General features: G+C 44.5%; 1 protein-coding gene across 2 annotated transcripts in view; it reads right to left on the bottom strand.

Moving 5' to 3' along the window:
• The window catches only part of PROSER2 (proline and serine rich 2), a 184,711-nt gene that overhangs the window by 17,118 nt on the left and 144,329 nt on the right, over nucleotides 1-23,264 (bottom strand). Inside the window, exons 1-2 of one of the 2 annotated variants that reach the window (XM_069228653.1) lie at nucleotides 22,362-22,467; nucleotides 21,996-22,275 (exon numbers count right to left, since the gene is read on the bottom strand). In XM_069228653.1, coding sequence (XP_069084754.1) covers nucleotides 21,996-22,275; nucleotides 22,362-22,379 — 298 coding nt within the window. In that variant the 5' untranslated portion in view covers nucleotides 22,380-22,467. Of the gene's footprint in view, nucleotides 1-21,995; nucleotides 22,276-22,361; nucleotides 22,468-23,264 lie in introns of those variants that run through there. The other variant, XM_069228652.1, reaches the window with a different exon arrangement.

Raw genomic sequence — 23,264 nt, 5'->3', positions numbered from 1 at the left:
GTCCTTCTTAACAGTGAAGCCTGTTGTGGCATGCGTGCCGGAATAGTTTACGTGGTTGTCGTCACCAAGGCAGTTACGTGCTGCGGAAATGTGTTGTTTCACCCCACTCAACTTAGGGAGGTAGCAGACATCTGGCCTCACATTGCTACTTCCAAGGTGAATTTCGACAAGTCGAGTCGACTAAAGGCTCTATTGTTTCAAAAGCATGTGGCCCTTACATCTGCACGCGAGACCTACGCACTTCAGGTGGCGAGGTCATCAGCAGAAATACAGTCCCTTTTAAATACTAACTTTCCGAGCCACTTTGGTGAACACGTGGGACGTATATTTAATGCGTCCAGCACTGCTGGAATTGTACATTTTTTAAAACCGTTGGTGTTGGGTTTGCTCATGCCTTCTCTTCCATATTCGGTTTGATACCTTCGGCTATTCATTCAATTTTCGGAAGCATCTTTGGAGGATTTCCGATCACTTTGGCTTTATGGGCTGGTGTTTTTCTGTTGCTGTTCTTCTGCAATGGCTGTCCCGCCGCGACCAGATCCAATATGAGCGCTCCCATCAGCGCAGCTGTGTCGTGAGCGCATGATGCAGCATTTTGGAGCAACACTCCTGGGACATTTGGAGTGTGGCTGGTCTCTGTCATTCCGACCAGTTTTGGATTGTGTGCAACCTGCGTTTCGGTGCCTCTGGTGCTCGTTTGAACATGCAATGGCTCTCTGTCTCTCACTGCAGCGCCCCCCAGTGGTTGATGCTAATCTGTTGATGTTCCCGATTAGGGCTCATTCCCAGACATGTGCACTGCGGTTGCGTTTGCTTCGTGAGGCAGTTTACGAGATTCCCTTCCTGGTGGAAGATGGTATTGTCTCGTTCATAGGCCCTGCACGGGATGCCGCCTTGGATGGTTCTGGGGCTTTGGAACACACCTGCTCCATGATAGTAGTTGGCGTGGATTTTCCGGTGTTGACATCTGCCGAGGTGGAGGATATCCTGCTTTCCGTGGCTTCCATTTGAAATTGGGTTTTCTTCTAAATTGACATTGTATTGATTTGGCTTTACCGTCACATGCTTACAAAATTAAATATGGTTCTGTGCTTTGCTGTCCTCTGGACTTGTCAAAATAGGTTTTGTATATTCTTATATCTGGGGCATATTATTTTTGTTTTTCGTTTTTGGTTAGAACCACTTACTACTGACAAGGGGAGGGTGTAGTGTGGTCATTTTTATGTATCCTTTGCGCGTTTGCTTCTGGCGTTAGGCCTTTGCGCACTTTGCCCTGGATGTATTTTATTCCTTGCTTGCAGCATAGAGCCTCTGTGCACTTTGCTCTAAATGCATTTTATTCAGCTTCGTAGTGTTATTTTTCAAATAGCCAGTTCTACGGTCTTGTTTTATTTTTGATATCACACGGTTTAGCCTACTTCAGCACTGGAGTTCTCAATAACACATTCTTGCTCACTCTGTGCTTCAGTCAAGGATACAGTCTGGTACATTGCCGATAGACGTGGTAGGAGTTTAGTCTCTGGATACATTCTTGCGTAGGGACGTTTTGTGATCACACTGACATGTTAGTTATAAAAACACTTCCTTGGCCTAATACAAGAGAGAGGGAGATTCCGACCAGGGAACAACAACTAGACGCTGACTGCCTTGTTGCAGATGCTGAACCAGATCACAGGCCTTTGCTCAGGTTTGAGGGTTGATGCCTCCCCGGGGAATCTGAAAGGCAAGATAATAGCTTAACATGCTGTGCTCGAAATATAACTTACTGAGAGGGAATAGAATCTATTAACACCATGATAGCGTTGTTTTTATGTTTCACTCTCATCGTGAATATTTCAATCCTACTGTGTTGTATGGTTCTGGTTATTGCGGCTCACGCCTTATTATCTAAAATGCAGTCGTTTTATTAAAAACAATCTATAGAACTTAAACTGCCTTTGTCATTTGTATATGAGAGAGCTGGTTGGGACCGGAGTGACCACGACTTCCCTGAGAAGTTCTAAAGATGTCATGCGCTCGGCTGCCCAATCATCCCTCCCCCTTGGGAGAGATGAGGCACTGCTAGTTAGCTGGAGCAAAACCGGATTGAGGGTGACAAAGGTCCTTCCAAGTGGGTCAGACTCAGTCCCCCACACCAGGAACGATCCTGCTACCTAGAAATCCAATAGTCTCATTTAGGATAGTGAGAGCCCACGCGACAGAACAAACCATCTGAATCTATATTGTGAAGACGGATCCTCTAAAGAAATACTTGTGCTCCAGGGATTTAACTAATGTTTTCATTTTTCAATTAAATGTTTATTTTATTGTAGTAGAAATTGCCAAACACATACGACATAACAATCCCCCCACACCACCGCAGTCAAATTATATCCTATGTTAAATAATGCTTTCCTTCAAATGAGGCTACAATAAAAGAGGGAGAAGGGATGTGTTCTGCTGCCATCTGAGCATTAAGTAACCTAACCTACACAAGATGAACCAAGGTCACATAACTTACTTACAAAAATATCATGTATTTTTTTAAAATTTCAACTGATATAATACTTTTTGCCTTATATAATGGGGGTCCATACTGTTCTACGTGCATTCAGTGTCTATGTGCGTGCACCCCTGTGGCACAGCTCTTAGCAGTAAGAATCAGGTGAACTTCCAACTATATAGTTATGATACCAGAAATAATTTCCAGATGCAAAGTAGGCCAACAGACCAAGGTAATATCACTACCTGTTTAGATAAGACGTGCAACAGATTGAAGAAGAGTTGCCTGTGCTGGAAAATAAATTAAACCTAGTTTCTGGGATTCAGATGCACTTCAGACTTACTAATTTACTACTGCCAGCTCAAATACTGGAAAAGCAGCAGTTAAGCAAGTGCAACAGAATATGGACTCTTCTGCTATCCTGTTCATGTTCAATCTGGTTTTCATAATAGGTAAGGGAAAGAGACCACATTGTTGGGCTTCTGTGGTGACACACTGCGTTTAATAGACGAGGGTGCAGCTTTCCTTTTGGTTAAGCTTCACCTGTCTGTGGCTTTTGACTCAGTGGACCATTGTATGTTATCAGAGCATTTAGTTCCAGTGTTGTAAGTCATGGGTAAAATACTGGAAGAGTTTTAATCCTTCTTCAGTAATATAACTCAGCAGTTTAAATTTGGTCCATTTGTGCCATGGAAAAACAGATCTCGATGTGAAGTGAAATAGAGATTTTCATAATCACTTGTTTGAAAAATAAGCTACTTTACTTCTTTCATCTTTGATAAAGATACAACTGGCTGATGAAGTAAATAAACTGGTTGTTAACTGTTTTGTTCTCTGGAAACCAATACCTTTGTTTCTCCCTTTTAACTGGAAAATTATGTCATTTTAATAGGTGCGGTAATTCATTCTGTGTCAGGACTACATGCTCGGATTATGCACAACTTTCTCCATTTTTTAAGTGCTCAGCAGCCTATCATATAATGATATCACAATACAAGGCCTACCCCACTTGTGAGCTCTTGAAACAAGCAACATTGTTCCACCAATCCTGGCTTTCTTAGTCCACATAAGACAGTCTCCAGGGAACAGCACTTCTTTCCTCGCTGAGCAGCAGCCAGTGAACTGCCTTCTTGACTACTGTTTTATATGGAATAGAGCGCAGTGTAAGCCATTACTGTTTGGGTACTGTGTGTAATGCCTTTTGTTTCTGCATGTAGTGCACTGGGCTAAAAGTGCTTGTTGACACTCGCCAGTTACAGCAGGACCAAGACTGGTCCACAAACTCTCTGTCTCAGCTGGGGGAAATGTCGGGCCCGGAAAGAAGCAAGACCCTTTGCTGCGCAGGACCACGCAGCCAGGCACGGTACGCTGGAGGGTTGGTCCTGTTGAAGCACTGTGGTCAGAATGAGCTAGTCTTTCATCTTGCATCTTGCGTCTTGCTAGTCCCTGCTTCCGGCGGGACCTGAGAGGGAAAAAGCCAACAAATACTCTAAGTGTGGGGAGTATTAGGCTCCAGTTGAGAGTTATGTTCTCTACACAATTTCGAAAAACCAACACTTTTGTTTCTCAGAGTCCCAGAGTGATTCTAAATGATTAAACACTTGGGAGGCATACTATGCCTATTTTTGACGTGCTTTTGTCACTCCCTAGGGGGCCCCCCTTTGTATTCAAGTGCAAGTTAGGACAGGTTTTTCAACGACTGTGTGGGCTTTGCTTGGCAAACAGCCGTACCAGGATGGGACGGGATCACAACCAGTGAAAATCCCGGGATTTACCGTAGGCATCCCAGGCATCCGCCGCATCGACAAGACAACAAACGAAACGCCCATCAAGGACATCCGAAGCAACTAAAGAACACCAAAACAAATACTTTGAAATCTACCATCAAACTCCTCCCTTACTGAATCAACAGTGAGCAGAGCTTGCCTACACAGAAAACAGTCTGATTTATCAACAGGAGAACCCTCCAGACTTCCACGAGTCTTCCTCCAGTCCTCAGCCGCCTGCCTGCTGCTCAGCTGTGGTTGGACTCCCGGATCCGGAGCCCCCCCCTTTGAGAGGTGAGAGCCTCCCCACCCTCGCCTCCTGGCTGAAGGGCAGCTGTTCTCGCTGGAATCCAGGAGCTGCTTTCCTCCCGTCATTCGCTGCTTTCCTCCCGTTACCGGCTTCTTGGCCGCTCAGGGGGCCCTCTCTTCCACGCGTTCTCTGCTGGGGGCTGCTCCTAGCCCCTCCCCCCCCAAAGAGCAGAGGGCGGACGGACGTCAGAATGGCTGGGGGCACTTGATCTGGCCTTGCCCCTTCCCGCCACTCATTGTTCACCAAAGGCCTCCAGACCGCCTTCGGGAAGCACGCCCTCCTCTGCGCTCCTTCACCGGAGGACACCCTCCCCTGGAGGGCATCCTCCTGTCCCAAACTCGCGACAGAGCAGCTGGAGGGCAGTCGATTTTGTCCTGCCCAGCAATCACTACTTCGCCGCAGGCTCCAGGACGCTTTCAAGGAGTGCGCCCTCCTCTGCACTCCAACACCAGAGGACACCCTCCATCAGGGGAACAATCCAACATTCACCCTCCCATCCCCAAAGCTCGGCTCGCGCAGCACTGGCCTGCGAGGATTCACCGAGGTTCTCAGGTGTGTTTATGTTATGCCTGAGCCGAAGGCTACTTAGGCTCTAAGGGCCACTTCTACGGTCGAGATAGATGGCGTCTCCACACACGTCAGCCCTCATCCTGCCTCTGGGCCCCCCAGTGCTACATATCAACAGGGACCCTCACCACCCCCCCCATCCACCATTTTCCTCCCTCTGTGATCCCATGTTGCCCCCCATTTTGAACCTAAAGCTGGCACTGGCACTAAAGTAGGACCAACAATAAATCGCCAACTGGCAATCAACACAAAAGTAGGACCACCCAATCCTAAGCTAGTAACACCACCAAGGCAGGACTAACATTACAGGAGCACCTCCTCCCAACCCCCTTGATCACTAGAAACTAACAGAGGACTCTCCTACCCCAACAACACTATAGTACAACCAACTTCTTATCCTGATCCTATAATCGACACTAAAGCAGGACCAATCTCTGACCGAGCATCACTGCAACCTTAATATAAAAAAATAAATAAAAACTTTTTGGACCTCTTTACATCCTATTCTGGCATCCAACAATCTGGTCCTTTCTCATTCCTATCTCCTCCCCCCAACCTCCTAATTCCTCCTCCATAGCTCTCAGATAGACACTACTACAAACACATCCAACCTCCAACCTGCCCTGCCAATAACCTCCACTCCCAACTATAAATCCTAAGATGTTGAACTCAGCACAACCCGCTAACTCACCCATTTCTACCTTTCTGAAAACCCGCAATCCCAACTCTTTCTCCATACCCCCCGCCAACAACCTCTCCCCCACTGCGCTTAAAAACTTTAAACACAAACTGATCAGGCAACATGCTGAGTTGCTAATTGCTAACACCTACTATAATGCCTATAAAGGTCCTAAAAGGACAGATCTTATCTTCTTCACTAAACGCCCAGCTAGATGGAACACTTTCCTTACCAGCTACCTCCACACCTCCGAATCCACCAACACCCCATATGGCTGCAAACTCACAATCACCAGCTCTCCCACATTCCAGGGTAATGCCATCATCTCCATTTTCAGAAACGGAACCATCATGATACAAGCCAATGACACTAACTTACGCACTTTTAAATCCATATTCCCCACACTAAAATCAGCCATATCACAACCTCAATCTCCCAAACACACGAGCCCCACCCTAGCAACCCCCCCCCAACACAACCCTCAGCACCCCCACCATATCAAAGGACAATCTCTACAACCTGAGCGGCTCACTCTTCGTCACCAACCCCTCTCCCCCGACTCAGCCCCCAACTCCCTAAACCCAACAACCATCAATCCCAACATCCTGAAATGCTCACAAGCCTACACCACTACAATCAACTTGCACAAAACCACCCCTCTCCCTGAATCTACCCAAGATTCCCCTAGAACAGCACCCTCTCCCAATCCCACAGACAAGACTCAACTAATCAAAGAGACACCCATGTTCCGCCCACATCCTAGGTCACTTCTAACGCAGTCCCGATACCAATTCCAACTACTCTACTGCTGTCTCCTCCTATATATCACCCACAGATTTAGAGAACCATCAGGCCCAATCTCATCAGACCCCACACAGTAGGAAGCACACAACCCACACTCCCCGCTCCAATCTCACTCTCACATCTAAAATTAACGAGCGGTCCACCAACCTAGAATCCCAATAACAGACCATTATACAGGGCATCAACGTGATAGCGAAAAGCCTGAATCCGATTCTGCACCCCCAACTGATCCAAGCCCACACTCCACTCCCTGATATAACCACCCCCATAGTCCTAACTGGCCCTCTAGGCCCTACTACCTCAATGCCCAAAGGCCAAAAAGAACGAACGCTCCACTGTCACACAATGAAGCAGTAAAACCCGCCCAATCTTACAACACGCCCTTGCCCATACCTAACCCCCATCCAATATCCAGGTTATCACAGGTCTAGGCTGAAATCTCACACCTTCAACCTCACCCAGGCCTCCAGCTCACCTCGTCAACATCCCCCTGATCCCTTCCACTTCAGACCCCAAGGTCTATCAGCAAACCAACTGCATGCTCATTAACTGCAGATCGGCAGTCAAACATGCTGTGAATCTAGCTGACGCCATCCTTAACCACAGCATTTACACTGACTTCATCGCAGAAACTTGGCTGACTGAACAGTCTCAACTGATCATGGATACTCTTGTTCCACCAGGTTTCTCAATTACCAACAAAGATAGAAAAGACCGCCACAGGGGAGGCATTGCCATCATTCACAAAAATAATATTAAAACAGAGATAAAAGACACATTCAACTACAACTTATTTGAACATCTCAACGCCTCCATCAGAATGAGTGACAATTCCAATGTAACCTTTCACCTACTCTACCCTTCCCCCAGGCAACACCCACCCTTTTGGGTATCACCTAGCTGACCTAATAACGCACTGCTCACTCTCATGCCCCAATTTCATCATCTTGGGTGACCTCAACCTCCAATGAAATCATGATAATAATGCTCTAATCCAATCCTTAAATGACCTTCTACATAGCAAAGACCTTGCCCAGCACTGCAAGGGCTGAACCCACATCAAAGGAGCTACACTAGATGCGATTATAGCTCAAAAAGATTCACTCACGATTGAAGATATTCTTCCTGTCGGCTGGTCAGACCATCACATTATTCTATTCCATCTTAATAAAACTCCCCAACACACAAACCACTCACAAAGGGCATTCAAAATGAAAAGAAACATTGACCAAATTCCATTAACAACCCTTGAAGAAAAGAAAATCAGCTCTCTACTACCGCCCTCATCTGCCAACCTCTCAACTACTGAGCTAACCACCCAGTACAACACAACTATTACTGGCATACTTGACCAATTAGCCCCTATGAAACTGAAAAGAGTGAGAAACGCACCATCCAGAGCCTGGCTTAACGATCTCAATTCAGAAAGAAGAAAACTGAGAGCAGCCGAAAGACTCTGGCGATCCGACCCCTCCCCAGCCCACCTTGAACAACTCAAAAGGGAACAGAGAAACTACAAAAAACACATAACCAATGAAAAAAAACACCTTCTTCCGCAATGCCCTAAACAGAGCTAAAAACCGCCCAAAAGGAGCTTTTCAACATCAAACAACAAACTACTAAACCCCCTTAAAACCCTCCACCTACAACCAAAGACAGCTGTGATAATTTCGCTGACTTCTTCAATGAAAAAAATGACCAATATTTAGCTTTCCCTTGAACCAGATACTCTACCAAACATAGAGTCTACCCAGCCTAGCAAAAACAAAAATATCCACTGCCTACTCCCCTCTACCAACCCGCCATTTAGAACTGAAGACTATCACCCTAACCGCAAACAAAAGTCAACTCCCAAAAGCTGGGAGACCTCCCACCCATTCCTGGCGACAGATATTACCAAACTTCTGTCCACCTCCAAAACATCCTCTCACCTGGCAGATCCCCTCCCATCCTCCCTTGGAAAAAAACTCTACCTGTGTCTCACCCCTGTCTGGACCAAAATCATCAACAGCTCCCTTCAAACCGGCACGATTCCGGACTGCCTCAAACTGGGTCAAATCACACCAATACGAAAGAAACCAGGAACAGACCTGAACAACCTTTACAACTACAGACCAGTATCCAACCCACCCTTCCTTGCCAAAACTCTAGAGAGATGTGTTCTCTATCAACTAACCCAACACATAGATAACAACAACTTTCTTAACCCTCTACAATTAGATTTCAGAAAAGGTTGTAGCACAGAAGCAGCTATTCCTAACATAGTAGAGGACCTTTGCAACTCCCTTGAGGCTGACCGATGCTTCCTTCTGATTCTCCTAGACCTAACAGCGGCCTTCGACACTGTTGACCACAAGCTCCTTCTGGACTCCCTCCAAAAGAGAATTGGCATAGAAGGTACAGTCCTCCGCTGGTTTTCTTCCTTCCTACAAAATCTAACAACAAGTAAAAATAAATAACATGACTTCGGCCACCTCAATAATCACCAGAGGAGTCCCCCCAAGGATCTGTCCTCTCACCCACACTCTTCAACATCTACATGGACCCACTCACTACCATCCTCAACCGAGCCAACATCCACTTCTATCTTTATGCTGACGACACTCAACTTTAAATGGACATATCCTCTATAGAAGACATACACCGCCTGAACAACACCCTTAAAGAATCTCAATGTTGGCTATCCCAGAACCACCTGAAACTCAACCAGGATAAGATGGAAATACTTCTCCTTACAAAAACGAATCAGCTCCCCCAGATGCAAGCGGCTTAAATCCATAGACGCTCTCAAAAGCAATCTTACCCCTATGAACACGGTCAAGTCGCTGGGAATCACTCTGGACACCAAACTGACTGTGCAGGACCATATCAAGAAGAACGCCAAAAATGCTTTCCAAGGCCTAAAACTGCTGAACAAAATCAAATTATTCATACCCCAAGACGACCTCAAACAGGCCACACAAGCCATGGTGCTTTCCAGACTAGACTATGGGATCTCCATCATCACTGGCACGACCAAATCCCAACTTGCCCTCATGAGATCCACCCTTCATGCAGCCGCCAGATTGGTGACTAGAATTAACAAAATATGCCCACATCTCCCCTGCCCTGAAAAGACTAAAATGGCTCCCAATTGAAGCCCGCTGCAAGTTCAGAACTGCCTGCCTAACCCACAAAGCCCTTCACACTGGGAAACCAGAATACCTCGCCAATAAACTCCTGCAAGCAGTCAAACAAGAACACTAAGAAGCTCATACACCTTCCTCCTCTTCCTGCCCAAAACCCAGAAGCAAAAAACTCAGACTTGCTTCTTCTCAAGCAACGTCCCCAAAATCTGGAATTCCATACCAGTCCACGTCAGATTCAACCCTTCCCACCAGATCTTCAAGAAGCAACTAAAAGAATTCCTCCTCAACCAACCATCACATCAAAAACTGAGTGTTATTAGCCAGTGCTATGTGACAGTGCACTTGAAAAACATGGCAGATGTCCAGAGAGGGGATTTTGGAGAAAAGGTGTGTGAGTTATAGCTCCTACTCCTTATTGATGAGGGAGTTTGTAGATGCCATTGACAGTTCTCTGCAGAAGGCAGTATTGTGGGTTTTGGAACCTCTGAGCAGACAAATTCTGCTTCTTCTGGTTAGTCACTGCACAAACCTCCTGATGCGGTAAAGCCTTGGTCCTTTGCAACCCTCAGAACCTCGGGGGACTAACAAGGGCACAGGACAGGTGGCAGCCAAAAATGTAGGACCCTTTCCTTCCCCTGAATTTTTCAAACTGCAATGGGAGGGCTTTCTTAGAAGAGTGAGTGGAGGCAGAACACCCTTGGAATATTCCCACAGAGTATAAAACCCCAATCAGTAGACCTAGATGACAGAGACAATGCAGAGGAACGTGGCCTGGATGACAAACTGGGTTCCAGCAGACTGTGGTAGCAGAGGTTGGCACAAAATGACCAAGGATGGACAGCAACCCTGTAGAAGGAGGCAAGAGGGCTAAGGAGCCCAGGGACATGCTAAATCCAGTAATAATTCATCACTAGCGATCCTCTGAATGGATCCTGGTGGCCAAGGTTGCTCAATATGTGGGCTACGGACTTAGAAACCCCCTCGAAAAGGAGGTCAGGGAACACCTTAAAGCTGAATGCCCGTGACAATTCCTAGAAAGCGAGGTGGCACCAGCCCTAGGAATCGATAAGAAGACAGTGACTTATTACCAAATTTGTAAAAGATCCTAAGAAAGTGTTTGATCGCTCTTGGTAGGCATGCCAAGGTAGCCTGCTTGATACTGTGGGGCCACTAACAAAAGATTCACAATAGCACAGAGGAAGCCAGATAAACAGTAAATTTAATACTGCCAAATATTCGGTCTAGGTGGGCCTCAAGGGTGATAGGTTTCTTTGGGAATACAAATTGTACACAGTCTATGGAGCAGTGCAGATTCCTGCTGGTAAAGATCAACCCACAAGCTGTGCGACTTGGCCAACATGGAGGGGGGGGGGGGGATCAGTAGTGGAAGTGTGTCTCTTCAGACATCCCTTCATTCAATAACTAGACCAATCTGTGACCACCTTTTTGTCTTTAGATAAGGCGCAACAGTACATGAGTCAGGTTTTTGGGAAAACAAATTGCGGGGGGAGGGGTGTTGGCGAAGTCAGGGTGTAGGCGAAGTCAGGGTGTACTCTATTAGCCACGGTTTACTCCAGCCTTCCCGGGAAGAGAGGCAAAGAGCTCCTACCAGAGGCAGGACTAGAAAAACTTAATAAGCCTTTTCCCACATAGAGGCTTAGGCAGTGATTAAGGTTCTGGGGGGGCCTTACGAGGGGGTGCTAATGCACCAGCAGGCAAACAGTACCTCTTCTTGTAAACCAAAATTGGGTGGGGATACGCATTTTTTTGCACAAATGGAGAGCGTATATAGGGGATGCATGTGTCCACTAAAGGGTAATTGAGCTGTTGTTGGTTGCTCAAGCCTTTTTTGGATAGTTTTTCCTAGGGCTCCAAACATGGCAGCGCATGCTTCAACAGGACTGGGTAGAAAAAAAGTGTGTCAGAAGTGCTTAGAAAACTCAACTGGATTTCAATGCCTGATCAGATTTTATAAGGAATACATGCAGTTTTAAAACTAATCTCAAAACAGTAACCCCCAGTCTATCTATCAGTTAAGATCACCCCATACTGGTAATGTAGGAACCATTGTAGTAAAGAAAAATCTATTCTCAGGGTTCTTAGGTTCCACTCTGGTTGTTTCTTCCTTTTCAGTGACAGCAACTGGATTTCCGTCTCAAAATATTGATAAATCTCATACAGAATCTCCACTTAGAAGAGACACATACAGCATGCTCCTTCCAAATAGAAACTGGTGTGGAGTCACAACCACTTTTAGGAGCCAGTAAAAATTGTACTAACTCCTAAAGCACCATTAGTAAATGGCAAAAAAATGTTTTTGCAGCTGTAAACATCGATTATGACTGATTGCAACTGTAAATATGTCGGCCTGTGGATGTCATGCTAAAGTTCCATGTCCCCTGTAGTGTACACAAATCCTATAATGGCACAGTACTAGGTTACCAACAAAAACGTTTACCCTCCTATGCTCCCCACAGAACTTTCAAAGTTTGTTGGTAACGAGATGTTCTACAGCAGACAGTAAATGGTGGAACCATGAAACAAGATCAGTACGAGTCCCAGTACTTCAGTGTAAAAAACACTTAAATCGAAGTCTGAGGCCACTCAGTTTACACGAGGTATAGAAAAGGTCTAGAAACCAAATTGTTTCACATCTCCTATAAACGAACCCCGCACAACTGGGAGACAGTGACTAAAGAATATCAAGCTTACCACCTTGCACCGACAGAGCACTAACTTCCCCATCAGCAAATATCCAGATTCTCGCACGGCTCTGAAGTAACCAAAAGGATTTGTGAAGCACAATCAAAAACGTACAAAGTGCATAAATGGATCCTGTGGTCCTTTCTATAGTGAACTCACACTGGTTCTTTTGTATTACTCTGCCCAGCATCTGAATCAGTGTTTGACAGTACATTTGCAACAAATGTAGTCTCCGGATTTATCAGTGGTCAAGTTTCCTAGCTTCACGCCAAAAGTGCACAGGCTGTTAAATGCCTCTTGGAGGACTAATTGTATGTAATGATTTTATTCTTTAGTACCTCCGCGATTTGGCAGATTTCTCTCAACACTGCATGATTGCTTCGAGAGGCACATTTTCTAATCCTTTCACTTGTATTTCTATTTATACTCATTTTTGTTTGGAAGTTTTACAGTACAGTCGAGTGAAATCCTCAAACATCCACCTTAAAAAGACAGATTTTGTATTCCTTAACTCAAGAAGAGTAGCTGTGTGCAACTGGCAGGATGAAGTTTAATCCAGTTTTGGGCTTTAGAAGACAACGTCTTATTTTCTAGGTGTGACATTTTTAACTAGGGACTCGCTAGTCGGTAAAGACACTTTATTCTTAAAAAATCTATATGTTCTTGGGACTTTCACTTCCTTATCTTAGTAGGTCGAAGTATCAAGATGGCTTGCATCGTAAGTCAAACACAGACGTTTTGCCCGCGATGGAAAGCCAGTAAAACTTTCTCAAGATAGCCATTATGCAATTACGCTGTACAAATGCAGTACTATCTGCGCTCACCCTTAAAGTCAGAATGTGCACCACAGCTCTGAAACCAGCCTGACGCAAAAACTGATTTATTTCCACGGAAAATTAAGGTGATAGGATGCCGAGTTTACTATCAAGTTTTCAAGGCTATGCCTAAATCCAGGATGAAACACAGATTTCTCTGCATAAACATGGTTCAAACTCAATAAGAGAGCTCTCACAGGCTTATATCTATAGAAATTTTCGGTGGATAAAAGCAGCAAAAATGTCTGCTTCTGAAGAGTTCATGAAAAAAGACAGACATCTAATTTCTGATGCACGACATATCAGAGTTCAATGCTCTTCTCTGAATCCTCAGAAATAACAGCCTCGTGCACATACAGGCAAGCAGACACCAGATGAGTTGATTATGGCCTTCGGCAGAAGCATTTACAATGAGGAAAACGGGGAAAAACAAGGAGCCATGGAGCTAACTAAAAAGGCATATACGTTGAAGCGGACCTGTCCTCCTCCCTCTATTCTTACATGCTGAAAATGATTTGTCAGAATTGAGAAACACTAGACTTCCTCCAAAGTGCAACACTCTTCATTAAACAGAAGTAAGGATCCTGTGGTCACTGGTGTCAAAAAACAGTTTCCAGGAAGAACGTAAAGACACGCGCGCACCCTGAGACAGTATCAGTTTCAATGTTTTATTGAGAAGAAAATGCTTCCGTAACACCCAGAACCGCTGGAACAAAATACAATGCTTCAACGTTTTACCAAAAAAGGGGAAACAGTGTAATTTAACAAGAATTGTGGAAGTTGCAAGCATCAAGACTATCCTTTTTTTTTTTAGGTCTCACATAAGCCTATGTGCTATCACTTGCAAGATCCCTTGTTTTCTATACAGTGGGCTAGAAGCCGTCCATGGTTACCATTGGTTGGCTTCACTGTCACTCATTAGCTTGCTTCTTACTACTCAGCTGCTTTCGGTTTCTTTCCTCGTCACGCGTTTGTCCGTCCCCTGGAACATGGACACATTACTTATGTCCTTCCACTGGACATTTTGTTAGGCAATACTTGTTTCTTTGTGTTTAAACACTCTACTAGGGTACTTCTTTTTCAGCTGGCTCACTTACGTACTTATCCCCCTCCTTCCCTTGTCTATGCAGCTCGACTCCACCCACCGTCACTACCTCTGTACCTGCTATTGTTTCTTGCCCCATTCATCCCTCCTACTGTGCATGTCGTTAATTTTTATCCCTATCGTCCCTCCCGCTGTGCATGTTGTTGACTTTTGCCCCCACTCACCCTTTCTCCTTCCCTTCAGTCGCAGTTGCTGCTTGCCCACACTCACCTGCCCTCCTTCCTTTGGTGCTTCTCCCACTCACCTGCCCGCCCCTCTTTCAGTTGCTGTTTAACCCAACTCAACCGCCCTCCCACCTTCTGTTGCCATTCCGCACCAGCCATTAAAAAAAAAAAAAAAAAAAAACGAACACTATGATGCGGTAACAGTCGCAATGTGTCACACTGCTTTTTTTGACCCACACTCTCGATGTTGCACACCCTCCCTCCCTCCATGATTCCCCTGCCCTCCCAATTTGCCGCATCATACAGCCTACCCCCTTCCGCTGCTGGAGATTCTCAACCATATGCCATAACAAACAAAAGTGGCATGATGCGGACCACACTAGCCACGTCATAACGCTATTTTTTTTTTTTAAGCTGCACTCTCCATATTGCATACTCTGCTCTCTCCGGGATACCTCCCACCACCAATGGAAAAAAATAAAATAAAAATAAACTCTAGGCAAGAGCTACTGGCTTTGCCAATGCTTGTTTTAAATTACAGATGTCCCAAGCCTTTGGCCTTTCTTACCATCTCCACTCTGCTGTGTGACTTCCAGCTGCTAACAGTACATTGTTTTACCCACACCAAGGTAAACCATACATACTACTAGGAGCTCCTTGGACTCCCCTCCCATCTATTCTAACCCCTAATAGGAAGGGGCAGGGGAGAAGTTTCAAGATAGCAGCTCATAATACACAGACGCTTGGGCTGACTGGGTGACCCACAGGTTCATTGCAAGCCTTAGGCATCTATCCTCCATATGCAAAATTAAATGTAGTGCATTTATATGCATTTTTTCTTGTACAAAGGTCAGGACCACTATGTGGGGGCCTAGGAAGCATTCCCAAATATGATGCTTGAAAAGTAACTAGACTTTATACCTTTACATTATGCTAAAGCCTTGGGATCTGCAATCACATTATAAACTAATCAGATTAGTCCGCTCTTCTACCCTAAATAGAAGTTATGAGCATTTTCTAACACTAGCAAAAACTGTGACAAGTCTCAGTCTATGTCAAGCTTTTGGAGGTTGCGTTACATACAGGAAGTGCAGAATTATTAGGCAAGTTGTATTTTTGAGGATTCATTTTCTTATTGAACAACAACCATGTTCTCAATGAACCCAAAAAACTCATTAATATCAAAGCTGAATATTTTTGGAAGTAGTTTTCAGTTTGTTTTTAGTTTTAGCTATGTTAGGGGGATATCTGTGTGTGCAGGTGACTATTACTGTGCATAATTATTAGGCAACTTAACAAAAAAAAATATATACCCATTTCAATTATTTATTATTACCAGTGAAACCAATATAACATCTCAACATTCACAAATATACATTTCTGACATTCAAAAACAAAACAAAAACAAATCAGTGACCAATATAGCCACCTTTCTTTGCAAGGACACTCAAAAGCCTGCCATCCATGGATTCTGTCAGTGTTTTGATCTGTTCACCATCAACATTGCGTGCAGCAGCAACCACAGCCTCCCAGACACTGTTCAGAGAGGTGTACTGTTTTCCCTCCTTGTAAATCTCACATTTGATGATGGACCACAGGTTCTCAATGGGGTTCAGATCAGGTGAACAAGGAGGCCATGTCATTAGATTTCCTTCTTTTATACCCTTTCTTGCCAGCCACGCTGTGGAGTACTTGGACGCGTGTGATGGAGCATTGTCCTGCATGAAAATCATGTTTTTCTTGAAGGATGCAGACTTCTTCCTGTACCACTGCTTGAAGAAGGTGTCTTCCAGGAACTGGCAGTAGGACTGGGAGTTGAGCTGGACTCCATCCTCAACCCGAAAAGGCCCCACAAGCTCATCTTTGATGATACCAGCCCAAACCAGTACTCCACCTCCACCTTGCTGGCGTCTGAGTCGGACTGGAGCTCTCTGCCCTTTACCAATCCAGCCACGGGCCCATCCATCTGGCCCATCAAGACTCACTCTCATTTTATTAGTCCATAAAACCTTAGAAAAATCAGTCTTGAGATATTTCTTGGCCCAGTCTTGACGTTTCAGCTTGTGTGTCTTGTTCAGTGGTGGTCGTCTTTCAGCCTTTCTTACCTTGGCCATGTCTCTGAGTATTGCACACCTTGTGCTTTTGGGCACTCCAGTGATGTTGCAGCTCTGAAATATGGCCAAACTGGTGGCAAGTGGCATCGTGGCAGCTGCACGCTTGACTTTTCTCAGTTCATGGGCAGTTATTTTGCGCCTTGGTTTTTCCACACGCTTCTTGCGACCCTGTTGACTATTTTGAATGAAACGCTTGATTGTTCGATGATCACGCTTCAGAAGCTTTGCAATTTTAAGAGTGCTGCATCCCTCTGCAAGATATCTCACTATTTTTGACTTTTCTGAGCCTGTCAAGTCCTTCTTTTGACCCATTTTGCCAAAGGAAAGGAAGTTGCCTAATAATTATCCACACCTGATATAGGGTGTTGATGTCATTAGACCACACCCCTTCTCATTACAGAGATGCACATCACCTAATATGCTTAATTGGTAGTAGGCTTTCTAGCCTATACAGCTTGGAGTAAGACAACATGCATAAAGAGGATGATGTGGTCAAAATACTCATTTGCCTAATAATTCTGCACTCCCTGTACATACCCAAGTAAACTTTGGAACTGGAAAACAAACAAATTCTTGTAAACTAGGAGCCATTGCCCCAAAGTGCATACACCCAATCTAATGAATGGCTGTGCAACCATGGAGGTATATCTTGGATAGCCTTTATGTGGTGGATGTACTAACAAATAGTATGTAAACAATGGTTTCACATGATTCAGTGAATGCTTCTAGGGGTAGATCAGTGACAAATTATTGGGTTCCAACTGGCAATTCAAGGATGCCACCCACCCTGCTTTGGCTGTTTTTCAATGTGATACTTCTGGTACTGTTCAAGGTGTTTATATAAAGCAATGTTGGTCCAAGATTATCCTGTATAGGCCTAACAATTCAGCAAGGAAGAACCTCTGGACCATCACATCTCAGGCGCATGATATATTTTCTCCATTGGAAAAGGCAAAGGCAGCAGATGTTTGTCACCACAGAATGCAGCCACCAGGGGAGAATTCACTGACGAGTGTCAAGTGTTGTGACATGTCTTTCTTTAGGAGCCAGGTGATATCTATCTATACTCAGAAAGAGGTAGAAGGAGAGGGCTGTATAAGGAAGATGACACGTCTGTTGGTTTGCACCTAAAGAAGTTGGCATGAAGAGGAAGAGTAACTTTGTATTTTAAAAGCTTACATGGCAGAAAAGCAGGTTTCTTGGTAAGGGCTAAGCCAGCAGCTCCACTCTAAAGTATGATGAGCACCTTCACAAATGCTCTTGAAATCCAAATCAATAAAAAAGCAGCTTTTTCAGCCTAAAGCTCCAAGACGGATTCTGAAGGAATATTGTCTCTTGGCTACAGAGCTAGTGAGGAGAGACTGGTTCTACAAATGCTTTATTACCATCTGTTGCAGAAAAGACGAAATGGTTTAGCATTTCAACTGGTTTAAAAGTCCTATTTTGTGGAGTGAAGAAAATACACTTATCTATGCAGTTCTGGCACTCGTTTATGATTCTAGGGGTATTTTGTGATCAGGGGATGAGCTAGATGCCTATAAATTGAGTCCCAAGCAGGGAAGAGGTGGTGCCTCATGACCATGTTGAGGTCCCAGATGGTGGAGTTTAGCCTTGTATGGGTGAGGTGACAACGCTTTCTCCCGGGGGTTGTGGGGGGTTGGGGGAGGGGAAATCACAAGATGGTGCTGGCCAGGTTTCCATCATGGCAGTAGAGGTGTTGCTCCACTTGAGGAATCTGGGAGAAGAATTGGGGCAGAAACTGTAACAGTGGCTATGCACCCCCACCATTCGTGACTCCTATATCTGGATGCAGTTGTGGTTCAGGAACAAATGGAGGAGGACGGTTCTACAATGGTGACTGACCGAGAAGGAAACTGCATGTTGTAGTCATTGTTGCTGGAGCAGTGAACCCATTTTTTAAGGACCTCTTTGCTAAGTGGAGGCTCCTTTACACGTGTGGTCCCTGAATGCAAGCTGCTGGAAAGACCTGAGTTGCGGAGATGGTGCATGGGAACCTCAGCTGTTGGCAGCAATGCCCCGAAGAAGAATACGGGCAAGAGTATAAAAGACAAATATTTTACTCCAAGGCCTTCCAGTCAGGAAGGGAACCACTGAGGCAGACCGGAGAGTAAATGTTTATAAAAGGAATCTTTGTTAAAAGGCGAATCCCTCCTTAAGGCTCCCATTAGGGACTTGCAGGCAACCTCCCACAATATTAAGGTTAATGAGTCTTTTGAACGTGAGTTTGGAGACATTTCAAGTCAGAGTGAGATTTCAGTGGAAGAGGAGGAGGTAAACCATGACAGACCGGATGCCAGGGAACTTCAGACTATGCATTAAGGTATATTATCTAGCTGGAAAATAAAACGTTGGAGAACAGTGCCAGATTCGGCAAATGATGGCATCCCAACTGGAATGCTCCGATGTGAGCACTGTGATCGCAAAGCTGGCCTCTGGGAAGGAGAAAGGGCCGCTGTCCTTTGGTCAGTCAATTGACAGAAACTAGTCAACTAGGAGACTGAAGCAAGGATCATTATTTTTCCAGATCGGAGCAAGGAATCGAGGAGAAGGAACTTGAAGGAATCAAGGAACTGCTGTGTACTGGCAGCCCTAGTCTGGCGTTGTGTGAGACCTAACATGGTTCATGAATGGATGTTCCATACCTGTGCTCGTATTAATGCCCTCAGGAGGCAGGCTATTTTTTGGGCCACAATCTTCAGATGAAGCCCATGTACCTGGAGTATTTTGTTCGGGCCCCTTCCTCAGGCAGACCAGGGGGTCACTGGGATATGGGGTTTGCAGAATGGCAAGTATTTTTTTTAATGTCAAGTGGGTGAAGAGCAGTGATATTTTTTGCCTTAAGCTTTGAGGCAGAGTTCAATGGGACTTGTTTGGTGCTTATGTTGTTGATGTGTCACGTAACCTAAATGAGCTTAGTTAGGTTGCAGTGTGGTTCTGTAATATTCAAAAGAAAATAGTTCTAAATTAAGAACAAATAAAATGTTGTGTTTGAAGAACAATATACTCTTTATCTATTGCCATCTGCAGAGAATTAGGATTGGAAGTATACTGCCTCAAGGCAAATAATTAAAATGTTTCACATACAGAAAATACTGCAATGGAGAAAACAAAAACACTGCTGAAAGAAGTCAAATGAAATGAATATATATACAATTTGAAAAGGTTACATTCCTGTCAGGAGATGTGCTTACAACAGCTCACAGGACGAGACGCAACCATGAGGGAATGCAAGGCGCTTCTGCTACAAGGGGAAGCATTTCATACAACATGTTTATGGGGCATTAGCACAAGACGAACCAAGTGCATCATAAAACTGGAAAGCTAAAAGTCACACCTTGTCTTACATTCAATTCTTTCTCGTTTATGCTTTCTATACAGAAAACATTTGTTTTACCTAGTACATCGCAACATTTGTAATACTTATCCTATAGGATTATTCGTTTGCATTTCCGGACAGTTTGATTTCAAGGCTTGGGAGGGCTATCTTGGAGTCAGATCTTAGTGACCTCCAAAAGGAAAAGCCACCCACTGTTTCTTCTCCACATTTCCCTTTTTCGCCTACTACCAACCACTCTCCACTGTTTCCCCATCCAATTCCCTCAGTCTTCCCCTCTGCCTCTTTCCTGTCTTATCCTATACCACTGGCAGTAAAGTTGCATCACCAAATACAAGTCAAATAAAGTACAACATAGGACACGCCTTCGGAAATGCAGGCATTTACATCCAGTTTGTATGTTTTTAAAATGCAAGCAAACTATCTGTCAGTGAGCAACTATCACAGGAGCTCTGGCCCCATCCACCCTGCCAGTGCCATTCGACACTGAATGCGTTTTTAGGATGTCATGACCCTCCACGCTTCAAAAAACAATATGAAGTAAGGCCTGTTACCCTGGTTCAGGATGTAGCCCCCTCCCTCCTTTGCAATATCATTTGGGTGGAAGCATGCAACTCATTCATCGTGGCAAGGGTCTAATACGGTCTGGAAGATCATGGTACAATATATATATTTTTTTTAACTGTTTCGCCACCCAGACTTAAACTCACTATCTTTGTAATGAAAATGCTGGGCAGTGACACCTGATGTAGGAATTTCCGTTCAAGGGATATTTTGAACCTGATTTGGCATCAGAAAGACTAACAACCTATTGGAGTTACCATTGGATTGAAAGCGACTTGAGCAATCTACATCAGGGCAGCCTTGACACCACTGCTGATACTGTGGAACCAATCAACAAAGAGATAAACAAAGGGTTCTGATGTTCTAGGCTACACTCTATCGGTTAGCCTCTCATGAATACCTGGTCCCAAAGGTACAACATAATTCAAACATAAAAGTGTTTTCTAATACAAGTCCCTAAATTGTAATGGATATTTATAAGTGGGAAGGGAGATTCAAGTACTAAAACTGTTAAAAACCATATATTGTGAGCACACGGTACACACACCAATGGCCACCAGGAATTATGATCAATACATTTTATATTCTGATGCACAAACTACTTTGTGATTTGTATTATCTCTTTATTTACCTTCTTTCAAAGAGTCCAGACCACACAGAATGGGGCAAATCGTTATTAGGCCTATCAGAAATTCACATTATGCAGGAGTAATCTGTGTAATTTTGGGAATTTAATTTTTCCGTTGTAAAAAATAAAAACAAAAAAAAACAGAAATGAGACGATTATGCCACTTTGAGCAATTACATGCCATTTGCAGTAAAAAAAAAAAAATGAACGCACGGAAACAACACACTGCAAGCAGCTATTTGCGGTGATTTGTTTAAATGCATCCTTGCTCCAAGGTGCATTTTTGTGCTAAAATATAGTGCAGAACAACCAATGTTCACAGAATTACACAAAAGCTAATTACGCAAAATTTACACACCCCAAGTCTTTATAAAAAATTTCACTGCAGAATCACTGCACGCAAATAATCTGTGGGTGGGCAAATTTGCAATTACATGGCTTTTGTCTTGGCATATTATGGGTTTAGTGCCTTCACTTACAGGGAGGTCTTTTTTTCTTACATGACAGTGAATTGTAATTCCTGTTTAAAAATACTCGTTATAAAATTGAATTTGTTTAACAAATGCTACAGGGAACCATGCTGCATCAAATAAATAACACTGAGTGTGCCACAATCTATGCTATACCAGTAACTTCTAAAATAACTACTAGGGGCGTCTTTTCGCCCTGTCCCATTTCTTACTGTCCATTTTTATCAGGTCTTTCCAGTAAAGATCAAGATTGGGGCAGAAACAACATAATTAACAACCGACAATACTCCCCTGCATAGACATAAGCACACTAAGCACTTAGAAGGAACCTAGGACTATACCTTGTAGAGCCTCCGCTTTCAGCTCAACACTCGCGTGATCCTCTTCCTCCGGTTCACAATTCTCGTGTGCCTCCTCGTTCTGCTCACAACTATTGTGTGTTGGCGGTACCAGGTCAATAATGTCTTCTGGCTCCGAATCGAACGACGCATGGTCTTCCAGCAATGTTGGCACAGTGGTGCCATTCAGGGTCAGGTCATCTTGGAACGATTTCAAGGTTTCCTCAAAAAACAGAAGAGCGCTCTGTTCCTCGTGTGACAGGAATTTTAAGTGGTCATCCTCCTAGAGTGGGGAAAAAAAAAACACATTTAGCTGTGCATGGGAATGAAAGGTAAACACTTACTAAAGTCTCAGTGACCGACTCACACCTGCTTCAGATCAAACATTGCTGGGAGCAGTGGCGCGGTGGAAAAGTACTGAAACTAGAGGTCTACGCCTTGTTACGTTGGGATGTGTTCTCCTCACGCACGGAAGGGAAATGTTGCGACGGAGCCAGGCAAGATATTTTTTTATTAAGTGGCAGTGGGAGGAGCATTATTACACAATAACCTAAATTTAGTCGCATGCCAGGAGCGCAGAGCAGCAGGTGCCTACTTGACATAATACTGCTCTCGAGTATACGTATGCTTGGGTATTTAAGGTATGCGGAGATTAAGATTAAGCATTTTCACGGTGCCAGGTCTACTGTACATTGAAGTATAGCGTGAAGCACACAGTGCTTACTTCTAAAACTGGTTCTGTATATTACTCATTTATTGCGAATAACTCGTGCTGGGATACTCCTCACCAGGGCCCTTGGAGTTCCCTCGTGCCAACGGGGCTCGTCACCTCCACACTCACGTCTTCCAAAGAACATGGCCCTACATGCTGTAAAGTGTTCTACCCCACCCTGTGGCATTTCAACATCCCCATGGGTAGAATACAAGGCCTATAATGAGAACACAATCCGTTATTTTAAAAAGCATCATGGAAATACTTGGGACCTGATTACAAGCTGCATGGTGGATGGGTGCCTAATTCACTGGGTGTGGTAGAACAATTACCAGCTGGTAATCGCACTCCTGCGATTTGCAATTATGAGTAATTCCACCCGGAATGGGGAACGACATATGGACCTGGTTTCACCTGATCAAAAACAGCATGCCGCTTCCAATCTCAGACCGGGTAGCCGGCCCTTTTGCGTTCTACTTTACTACCTTCCCACAGGTAATAAGAGAAGAGGAGGGAATGTCCGGGGCCAGGGAGAGTACCTCTGGGATGCTGGCGGCAGG

The sequence above is a fragment of the Pleurodeles waltl genome, chromosome 4_1 (genome assembly GCF_031143425.1).
Source record: "Pleurodeles waltl isolate 20211129_DDA chromosome 4_1, aPleWal1.hap1.20221129, whole genome shotgun sequence".
In the NCBI taxonomy this organism is placed as follows: Eukaryota; Metazoa; Chordata; class Amphibia; order Caudata; family Salamandridae; genus Pleurodeles; species Pleurodeles waltl.
This window is presented reverse-complemented; position numbering and strand designations above follow the sequence as displayed.